The following is an 11,658-nucleotide window of genomic DNA, read 5'->3' on the forward strand; positions in this document are numbered from 1 at the left end:
ACTTTATATTTATTCTTTATATTGCACAGTGCTAAGAGTCCATAAAGAATATTGTGTGTCAATGAATCACTTAGATTTATCACAAAACTTATTATTATTTCGATATGCAATAAATGTATTCTCTGATCGAAACATTGAGACAAACTGCCTAATATTACTTTTTCCCATTTTCTCACATATTCTCCAACCTGTGATAACGGTGCATTCTGTCAAAACCAGCTTCAACTCCTGCAGCAGTCTTAGTCAGTCTGTTGGGTCGGACCACACAGGGAAGCTTTCAATGTTTCAGTACATGAATGAGCTTTCACTGCAGATCAAGAACACCCAAAGAGCTGCACTCTGACCCACATCGCAATTTGGTTTCCCAAGATGATGAAATTCATACACTTGCCCATTTTTCTGCCTGAAACATATAAACATTTATTACTAAACTTTCACTTGCTGACTAATACATCCCATCCACTAAAAAGTGCCGTCGTAAAGAGAAAATGCGTTTTTCACTTTACCTGTTATATTGCGTTTTGAAGGAGTTTGTGAGTCATAGGAAACCTTTTTTAAACAAATACATTAACTCTTAAGTTGTTTTTCACCTCAAGTGTAGTTTTCAGTTTTGTCTCTGAGATTACAGTTACCAGTTCGATTCACAATGCAAATATTGCATTTCAAATGGGGTCAATGAGGTTTCCCGCCTTGTGAATGTCCGATCCCGTCAGATCTCGGAAGCCAAGCGAGGTGGAGCCTGGTCAGTACCTGGATGGGTGAATGCAGTGTGAGAGTGCGAGGTTGGTGGTGGTCGGAGGGCCGGTGGTGCAGTTTGGCAGCCTCGCTTCCGTCAGTCTGCCCCGGGGCAGCTGTGGCTACATATACAGCTTCCCACCATCCAGTATGGAGTGAATGAATAATGTAAAGTTTTTTTGAGTCTCCTCTTAAAAAGCGCTATATAAAATCCATTTATTATTGTTATTACACTCATGCAACCAATTGTGTTGTATTTGATGAACCTAGTATAGCACAAAACATTTTTTTGACAAGTTTCCCAATAAGGCCATTTTATAAAAGCGGATGCATCGAGAGGTATTTGCCCAAATGTGTGTGTGCTTGAGTCTGTTGGTGCACGTGTGTGTGCGCTGTCTGTGTTTTTATATATTTAATTTCTGTTGATGCCCAATAAGGACAAAACTTTGTGCCTCACAAACAGTCTAAACATGTTCAGGACTCTTGGGTAAATGTTGGAGTAAAATAATCATTCTGTCACACACAAAGGTGTGTGTGTGTGTGTGTGTGTGTGTGTGTGTGTGTGTGTGTGTGTGTGTGTGTGTGTGTGTGTGTGTGTGTGTGTGTGTGTGTGTGTGTGTGTGTGTGTGTGTGTGTGTGTGTGTGTGTGTGTGTGTGTGTGTGTGTGTGTGTGTGTGTGTGTGTACACACACCAGTACCCTAGCACTATTATCCACCAGTGGCAGGCCCATTACTCTGCCTGCAAAAAGATGGACGCCACCTGTCAGTGGCCAGTTAATTGTCCGGCTCGATGTATGTACGCGGCCCGATACTTTGGTGGACACAACAGCCTCGTCGGCCCGCGGTCACCAACTCATTCATAATCACTGCAGAGTCCGGAGTCATATTAGAGAGCAGTGTTTACACTCTCCTCGGGAAAAAGTGTGCAGAGTTTTATTGTGGTACTTTGTTTTTCTTACAGGCTTTTACGTTGGTGGGAAGGAAAATGCATGTGCGCATCTGCTTGCTTGTATTTGTCTCAATTGCGAGTGCTGTAATCACGTTTGTCATCTTCAGATTAATGGCCAAGACGTACAAGACAGAGAGGAAGCGATGGCTGCGCTCTCCAATGATGAATGCAGGAACATCGTGCTCCTGGTGGCCAGACCTGAGCTGCAGGTTAGAAACGACCACACGTGCACTGACACACAGCAGGCCTGACGACAAAGTGCAGGTTTGTCATTTACCGGAGTTTTGCTCAGGAGGAACCTCTGAGCTGCAATCCCAGGGATCCAAACCCTCTTCTTCTCCCCTCCCGAAGGACTCCCAGTGAAAGCCACCACCGAGACACCTCATCACATTTTATTTTTATGTAGCGCCACTGTAATTGACTTCCAACAGTAAGCCATAAAAGCTAATGGCATGCTAATGTGGAGTGAGTTCAGGCCTAAGGCCGATGGCAAATAAGTGGAAGGACTCTGCCGCAGTGCAGATGAGCAGGAAGCTCCACCGGGCTCTTTGTAATTAAATGCGTCTCGGTAGTAAATCTGAAGTCATCTAATAGGGATGCCATTTGGTTTACATCAAGCAGGCAAATAATTGATAGATGATGTGGAACCGACCGATCAGAGGTTGAAATCTGAGGTCCGTCAAACTGCGCTGGCCTGATCTTATGATAAATGTATGTTTAAAAGATGAAGCGGGGGGCTGTTGTTGGCAAAAAAAGGATTGTGGCTACATATCAGTCAAATCTATTTTTCAAGAAAATCCCATTTAAGCATCCGTGTGGAACAAGCGACTATTTGTTACAAGACCTTATGTCACCACAAGATTTAAGCAATGACAAATAACACTTCTCTTTTTTTTCTGCATGCCTATTTTCTTTCTTTCTTTTCTTATTTTTTTCCCTTGAAACGTAGCTGGAAGAGGCCTGGCTGGATGACGAGCACAGCGAGTTCCTGGAGCAGCTGAAGATGGAAATGTTGGAGGAGCAGCAGAGAGAGGAGATGGAATTAGCTGCCTTACAGGAGGAGCAGGAGAATGAACAGGTTAGAAAAGCAGTCAAACACAAAGACCCTGCAGCTGAGAGGAACTCTGGAGATCTTTATTTACTCGGTTCAATAGAATCAAACTCCTGAAAGAATTGCGACAAAGGGAAAGTTCAGTCCTTTGACAAGTGTTACTAAATTCATACCTTCAGGGCGGGAAACAAGGGCCCGGCCTGTGTAATTATTCGGGGGTCAATGTTAACCTCGTCTGTGAAAGAACACGAAAACTCACTGATGGCAGAGACAGTATCAAACTCTTCATTGGCTTTCTTTGTAAAAGTGAGCAAAAATAAGCTTTGCCCTTTGAAATGTGAAGGCAGAATAACGCTGATGAATATTTATGCAAGGGGACTGTTGAACCATTTATATTCCAAACATTAGTAATTCTGTTTTGTTGGAGAGACGGCATATGACAAAAAAAATCTATATAAATGGGACTTCAAAGACACGGCAGCGAGAAGACAATCCCTGAAGTCTAACAGAAATATACACGACAGCGTATGTATTCCTCCTGGAGAGTGCATGGCTGGGTTGCACTCCTTGAACTCTAAAAAACTTCCTCCAACTGTTTTGTTGTCTTTTCATCTTCATTTTACGAAGAAAGTTAATCTGAATATAACCACAGAATCAGTGCAGGATGCTCATTTGTACAGTACCATAATTATAAATGTTCTATGTTAACTACAGTGCCTTTGCCAGTTAACATTTTTTTCAAATGACAGTCAAAGGTTTCTAATAATTAAATCTGTATGCTAATACGTGCAAAATAATTATGATCAAATGTTCATATGTGTATGTATATAATATATATGTACATGCTTTTGTTCACTTCTTTATTGTAGAGAGCAGAAGATGACCGGCCCACCTGCTCCACGCTGCCTCATCATAAAGACGGTCTGCTGAGTATAAAAGACCGAGTGGAGAGTTCAGAGCATAACGTCTTGGCACATATTCAGAAGCGTCTGTCCCAGTGCCTGAGGGACAGTCGGGACTCGCGTTGTACCACGAGCTCTACACGATTAGAGGACGACGAGGACGACGACGAGACGGAAGGCGACCGCTTCCAGCAACTGCTGGAGCTGAAATGTCAGATACGGAACAGTGGCGAGTACGACCTCTTCTACAGCCGGCGTAGCACCATCGAGTGCAGCGTGGGGGAGCAGGGCGGCGTGCAGCACGAGCTGCGCATGCTCAATGAGGAGCTGCGCAGCATCGAGCTGGAATGTCAAAACATCATGCAGGCCCACAAGCTCCGTAAGGGTCAGCAGTCGCCGTCGACGGGCCGTTCTGAGCCCGCCACCAAAAATCAAAGCCTCCACTGTGGCGATCCGACGAGGGGTAAGCTGGCGGAAATTAACGAGAGGCTGGAAAAATCAGACAAGGACAGCTCCAGTGCCTACAACACGGCGGAGAGTTCGAGGAGCACCCCTCTGGCGATGGACCGCTCCCCAGAGCACTCGCTCCAGAGGATGGTGAGTCTCACCAACCAGAGAAACCTCTACGGCGGCCTTGCTGCTGGCCCCTCGCTCAGCCCCAGCCCCGTCCCAGCATGCCGTGGCGCGGTCCTGGGCAAGAGCAGCAGCCCGGACCACAGCAATCCCTCCGAGTCGGACCAGACACCTCAGGCAGAGGAGGAGAGCCGAGGCAAACTAAAGCAGTGTGCTTCCCGTATTCCTTACTTCTCCCCCTCCCACAGTTCCCAGCAGAGGCAGGCCAGCATCCCGGATCACGCCCGCCACTACCAGAGCTACATGCAGCTGATCCAGCAGCGCTCTGCTGTGGAGTACGCTCAGAGCCAGCTCAGCCTGCTCAGCGTCTGCAAAGAGCCTCAGCGGCCCAGCAACGAGCCCAAGATGGAGTGGAAGGTGAAAATCCGCAGTGACGGCACGCGCTACATCACCAAGAGGCCCGTGAGAGACAAGATCCTGAGGGAGCGGGCGTTAAAGATCAAAGAGGAGCGAAGCGGGGGGATGACCACAGACGACGATGCAATGAGCGAAATGAAAATGGGACGGTACTGGAGCAAAGAGGAGAGGAAGCAGCACCTGGTCAGGGCCAAGGAACAGAGGCAGAGACGGGAGTTCATGCAGCGGAGTCGGCTGGAGAGCTTGAAGGAAAACCCTCAGAGCAGCGGCGAGGGCCGCAAGGAAGTCAGCATCATCGAGCTCAGCCACAAGAAGATGATGAAGAAGCGCAACAAGAAGATTTTGGACAACTGGATGACGATCCAGGAGCTGATGACTCACGGCACCAAAGCCCCAGAAGGAGCCAAGGTGCACAACGCCTTCCTCTCAGTCACTACTGTATAAAGAGAACAAGCAACACAACTGACTCCTTCTACCCCATGTGGTATTACATACTTGCCTCGTTCAATGTGGCGTTTTTATGAGGACAATAGGAATATTTTTCACACTTTGTAACCCAAAAAGCATTTTGTAGAGAATTTATCAGTGGTGTCATGGCATTTTTTTGATATTTTTTCAAAGTCGTTTTTTTCGCATCACTCCGTCGGGAAACATTTTCTATGAAACTACAATACAGTTATTTTATTACTTTAAACATGATTATCTTTTCAATTCTATTTTCATATTTATGTTTTAGCCATATAACTCTACATAGTTGTATGAGAAACTTGAGGGGTTTTTTTTTTGTTTTTTTTTGTATTTTGTAACTATTGACTGATCAGTTATTCACCCGCCTTCATATGCTTTTCTAACAGATCTACCTTTCCTGTGACGGTGAAATCAGTCCTCCAGCTTGTCTTAACACACCATACATGTTTTAAAGTTATAGAAGCTGACTCTCATGTTATACATTACACTCATCCCTGTATTGTGGAAATTAAGTCAATAACTATGATGAAACCTAATGAAATTTAAATAAATTGTCAATTTACCCCATGTCATCACACTCTGTTGTCATGGAAACATGTTCTTGGTACTTTTAGGACCGGAACAGAAATAGTATTGACATCTGACCAAGGTATCCTTTTACTAGTATCCATTTAAAGGATGGAATACCTCATCTTACAGTCAACTTCTTGAGTATTTTTTTTTTTATTTTTTTTTTTTTACATTTACAAACCTGAGCCTCTTAAAAATCAAAGCAACAAAATGAGGAGACGACACAAACAACGCTGCAACACCAACGGTAAAGAAGTCTATTTTTGGAAATTCTTGCAGTACATTGCATCCAAAATAGATGGGGGATTTTTTTTGTGTGTCAGTTTTGGGTAGAATGATTTCATACACATTTCCCACATATCCAGCGACATGCGGACCTTCTCTACAGTGTTTACATGCCAGGGTTTTGTACTCTCCACGGATACCTTTTCCTCAGCATAGCCTTAACAGCAAATCCTGAATCAAAGACATGCTGGTGTGGCAGCTGGATTTCATACACAAACACTAATGCATCAGTATATCTCTGTGGGCCAGAGTGGTGTTATTCAGCCTTATTCATGCATTGTATAACTTGAGTTCTTTGTACCTGAAAGCATTCGGACGTTGTATAGTCATTGCTGAGTTATATTTGCAGCCATGTTAAACTGGTGTTGGGACGATTGCCGCTGAGCAGGACTCAGAACACAGCATTTAAGACCTGGGGAAATACCATTCCCCAAAAAGTGTTTATAGTTGAGTTACATGTACAGTATACTCATTCCAAATGCCTCATTTTTACATGAAATATTGTACATTTGAAATTCGTATGTTTTGAGTCGATGTCTGATGGTCCAATTCTGAGTAAAGCGTAGGTGGCCTAGGTTTGTAGCCAGATAAATTGTGTGATAATGGTGATCTTTGCAAACGAAATGATAATAAATTATTGTTTTTTGCTATGACTCTGTACTTCAGAGTGTTTCTTTTTTTTTATTGCAGTGAAACACAAACCTCTGCTGCTGCCTTTTAGTTGATGCTGTGTGTTTGAACAGTAATGAAAAGTGCTTGTTAACAATGACAAACATTAAAACACTTGACGGTATTGGAATTCAACAAAACCCCATGACACGTTTGTAAGCACGTAGAAGGTTTCTTTTCATTTCATCATGAATCCATTTAAAATAGAGCTTTCATTTTTTTCATACTGCTGGTGTGAACTCTGTCGTTAAACAGGTGCCTTATCAGGAACCTAAACGCTGCTAAAAAATAGCATCAAAAGCTACAACGAGCCACCTCAGGAGGGGGGAAAAAAACCAAAAAGAAACTTGTGAAGTGAAACTGAATTACTTGTTCACTGAGCACACACGCTCACTTCGGATATCTGCTGAAGACTCCCTCTGAATATGCCAAGTTATTAAACAGAAGGTGATTTCAATTAAAATCTCCTTCCACTTGGATGGCTTTGTGTTCATTAATATGAAGCGACCACTTAATCATCACTATGGCCCTGTCACATGCAGGAGAGAGCAACCGGGATCCTCTGCTCTCGCTGTTATCTTAACTTGTCAATGTGTAAAAGCTGAAATGGAAGCGTCATCGGCACCGTAGAGTGCGAAGATACTTTACTTTTTTTTGTTGGGATTTAACTGAGGCTTCATTCTTTTTTACCATACCACTGGCATATTTTTTTGGGGGGGGGATTATGAAATCTTGTTTGCCTCTGGCAGAGTGTTTATTTTTGTGTTTTCGGAACTCTTCAGGTCTCAATCATTTTAAACATTGAATGTGTGCAGACTGTGACATTTAATACCACTCAGATGCCAAAATGATCCTATTTCCTACATGCCTTGGGGCTCAAATTTCCCTATTTATAATGATGGGTTGAAATAACCCAGTTGGTCATAGTATTGCGAGTGAGACAACTTTATAGACACTGTTCTGGAGAAGCTCTATCTGGGCACAACAAGACATTATTTGCCTCCCATCTGTAAAATCTACTCATCTGCCAAAATGTATTAATTAAATCTATTACTGTAAAGAAATAACAATTGTTCCTTTTCAAAACATGGCTTTTGTGTGCGTGTGTGTGTGCGTGTGTGTGTGTGTCATTAAGAGTCAAAGTCAAAGTAAAATTGTCAAAATATCTGTATGTGAAAACAGTATTAACACAGATATCCCAGAAACAAAACTTGAGGTCCTTGAAACTACCCCAAGTTTACTGTGCAATACCAAAGCGGGAGTTTTATTCACTTTGCTTGGCAACACTAAACCTCCATTTACACATTTCAAGTGAAGCGTCATCATTTTTGCACTTTCTTTTCAGAAAAGTTTTGCGTTTGGACGACAATGTTTTGAATAATGGTGTGTATTCACACAGATCCAGCAGGAACACTGAAAATGTTTTCTTGTTGGGCCACTAATAGGTGCTGTTTTCTTTTAATAATGAAACTACAAAGTCAGGAAACAATACACTATAAACATTACCAATGGCAAACACACAGACATTCGTATTGACAGACGAAAAAGATGGATTGCTATTACAGGTGACTCTCAACTGTAAGACTACAAAGTCCCAGGAGAACATGAACTGGGAGTCATGACACACTGGAGGCCGCCATTGTTGTTATTGTCCATTTACTGAGCATGTGCAGAAGTATTTACTATGGTCGTGGTACTCGTACACAGTGGTAGCATTTTCATCCTTATCCATGGATATGGAATCTGAATGTTTTCAAAAAATTGCATTTTACACGATTACATGAAGTCTGACCATTTTTCGAAAAGTTCCACATTGGGAGCTGTTTTCAAAAAGTTGCATTTTCATTGGCTCCAAGCACTATTGTGTAAACGGACACCTGAATCCGAAATGATGTGTTGTTGTCGGGGCATAAACGTGATGTAGAAAGCTGTATCATTTATAAAACACAGAATAATGTAGAGTCTCATGACATCTTAAAAAAACAAACAAACCTGTACTGTGCTGGAAGGTTTTGCCGTTTCTGGGTTATATAGATTTGAACAACTGTCTTGAGTGCTCCATTCCCTGCATCCAGACTGGAGCTGACAGATACGGAACAAAGGTCACATGCACTTTGTTGGTGGTTAAAGCACAACTTGATGATTATATGCTGAATTAAGAAATATAGTGAGTGTTTAAATTTGTACTTGAACAGTGTTACAAAGTGTCCGAAAACACATGAATTCTCCTAAACAAGGTCCTTTTAGGGTAAGGGAAAGTTTGTTCACAGTGCAATTATCAGTGTTTCTATTGTTTTTGTTTCAATATCAGTTTACCCTTATTGTTAGGAAAGTCAATCAAATCAAAAGCAGTTTTTTTTTAAGACCATAAAGCTTCCCATATTCTGCTTTATAATGTCAAGGTGATACATCTAATTTCCCTTGTAAATATAATGTGGGGCATGTCCTTAAACACAGTGACCAAACATAAACAAGTTGGTTTTGAGAAGTCCACTGCAGTCATCCCCGGAGCCCATTTGCTCTCCCCTCATTTGTTAACTCTCTCGGCCTGTATAGACAAAGAACATTAAAATGTCAATGAAAAGCCACAGGAAGAAACTGCGTAGGTTGTACCAACCGACGCCAGGACCAGCCTGGGCGCTCGCGAGCTAATTAAGTTCATCCCCGAGCCCCTGAAAGACCCAGTCAGGTGTAATTAAAACTGAGCCTGTGACAGCCATGGCATTTGTCAGAGCTATCCAGCAGTTCAAATACGGGTACTGACAGAAATGTCAAGCAGATCGCAGTGGCTCATCTCCTCTTCAGTGCTCCGCTCTCTCACACACACCCTGCCAATACCTCCGTTATGAATGTTGGCTGATAACCTTTAGGAGTCCCTGAACAGCAAAAACTACAAATTCTCTCTCATTATTCAGCCAGGGAGGGCCCTTATTTATTGACACGCTGATGCACTTGACACTTGATGGTGCAGTGTACTTCATAGTGGCCCTTCTCCTTCCTAATCTCAGAGGCGAGTAACAAACTGTAATTGCCTCGGATCATGTGTCTCCCGATGTCACTTTAGAAATTGATGGCTGCCTTGATCTTTACTATCATAACAGTTATGTTGTGGTAATTGGCCCTATCGTGCCAGATGTAGTGGCGCGATGCAGCCTGCATATGGGTGCTGTGGACAGTATGCCAGGGTGGAACCAGCTGTTGTGATTTTAAATGCCTTAATCAAGCAGAAGATAACAGTGTGAATGTTGATGGAGGATTATGGTGCATCAACCACTTTCTCCTAGAATATTATTAGAATCAATCTTTTTGCCTAAAATTGGTGTTTTTAATTAAGTAACCAGAGGCTAACACCAACATTGCCAGGGTATAATGACAGTAGTATACAGTCAGTATAGATTTATAGAGTATAAAGTATTACAATTAAGCACTAGCCCCTGTTTACACGACAATGTTTCAGGTGACAACGCCTCATCGGATAGATAAAAGGAGTGTGTTTACACTGCAACGATGAAGTTAGTATGCTGGGCCACGGGAGGGGGCTGTCACTTGTTTTTGTAATGAAACCACACATACTTGTGCAGGGAAGAATAGGCTATTAACGTGAAAATAATCGAGAGAATCCCACATCTAAATGGACTAATGAGGAATCGGATGCTATCAGGGATGAGTCTCAACTATAAAACTACTAATATGGACTATAAAACTAGAATACAAACCACGAGTCATACCACTACGGGTCCGCCATGTTTGTTTACAGTCACACGAGCAGAAGGAACTATTTACAACAGGAGTGGGGAGAGATGCGCAGTAACAGAGCTCCGTTGCCTCCGGCAGTCTCTTCAAGGGAGACCGTGACTGTGAAAGAATCTTTCCACCTTGGGAGCCAGTATAAAAAATTTGTGGATACAGTGGTGTCATGTAAACAGACTCCCCAAAAAGTGAAGAAAGTTTTGCAGATACACCCCTATTCGTTGTCAGTGTCATGTTGTGACGAGGCCTTAGATTATTCCCCAGAGTAACTCCATCCACAAAAGTCTCTTCCACCCACCTTCCTCTGTGATCATTTACAAAGCTTGAAATCTTGGTTCAATTCCTGGTGCTTCTCAATCCCACCGTACAACTTCAAATCTACTGATGTTTAATATTCTAATGTTGTTATTATGTTTTTAATTGTCTTTTACTATTCCATCAAGTACAGTACAGTGTGTGTCTTGAACTATAAGATGAAGATGAGATGATGAAGATAAGAAGATGATATGATTAACAATAGATTCAGTCCCCTCCAGATGAATTGTCAAATATCACAGTGTTTCCCAGGGCTGTTCTCGAGTCTAGAAAGTGTCTCCCTGTGACATTCTTGAACATGTGCAAAGCCTTTACCAGATTTCTGTTGACTGTGACATGTTCAGAAACTATCCAGCATTGCGATAGACGAGTTACAATAGTAACCCCAAAGGGTTTCTACAATATGTTAGTGTGGATGGCAGAAGCAGAATACTGTGACTGTGCAACGCTTTATCCTGCCCTGCATGATAGTCATCAATGCAATCAAAGAAGCATTGTATTGTGTGAAATGTTGTGCCAAACCATAGGACGAAAGGATTTACAAGCGGAAAAGGGTGACAAAGACCCAATTATAAACACAAGATATCAAGATGCTATACAAAGTATTTGCTGTGCTAAAACTTGGAAGTGTTTTTTATGTGTATTAAGAAAGAATGCCTGAGCTTTTAGCAATGATAAAGGCTTTCATGTCTCCTCCTGGGGATGTAATATGCTTGATACTAATTAATCTGAGGCAATCACTGAGTGATCACTGTTAATGGCCTCTGAAATGCAGTACGAGTGAATGATATTCGTCTTGGGTCTGAATAGAGCTCCGCTCATCCATCCTGGTTTTAGAGATTCCTGTGTGCGGTTTTTTTCTCCACTAAAGTTTTTCACTTTCTAAACAATCGAGCAGCATCATATGGTCTTTGGCTGCACACTGAGATTTTAACAGTCTCAGAGGAACGATCATGGTGATACTATGATCAGCT

General features: G+C 42.4%; 1 protein-coding gene across 1 annotated transcript in view; it reads left to right on the forward strand.

Annotated features, from left to right (window-relative positions):
• Positions 1-5,528, forward strand: part of LOC308136091 (PDZ domain-containing RING finger protein 4) — a gene marked incomplete at its 5' end in the record, with an annotated part of 58,739 nt that extends 53,211 nt beyond the window's left edge. Inside the window, 3 exons of the mRNA XM_080504305.1 lie at positions 1,792-1,893; positions 2,634-2,762; positions 3,605-5,528. Coding sequence (XP_080360431.1) covers positions 1,792-1,893; positions 2,634-2,762; positions 3,605-5,071 — 1,698 coding nt within the window. The 3' untranslated portion in view covers positions 5,072-5,528. The remainder of the gene's footprint in view (positions 1-1,791; positions 1,894-2,633; positions 2,763-3,604) is intronic.
• Positions 5,529-11,658: the final 6,130 nt, after the last annotated feature.

This window comes from Blennius ocellaris (genome assembly GCF_963422515.1).
Source record: "Blennius ocellaris genome assembly, chromosome: 11".
Lineage (NCBI taxonomy): Eukaryota > Metazoa > Chordata > Actinopteri > Blenniiformes > Blenniidae > Blennius > Blennius ocellaris.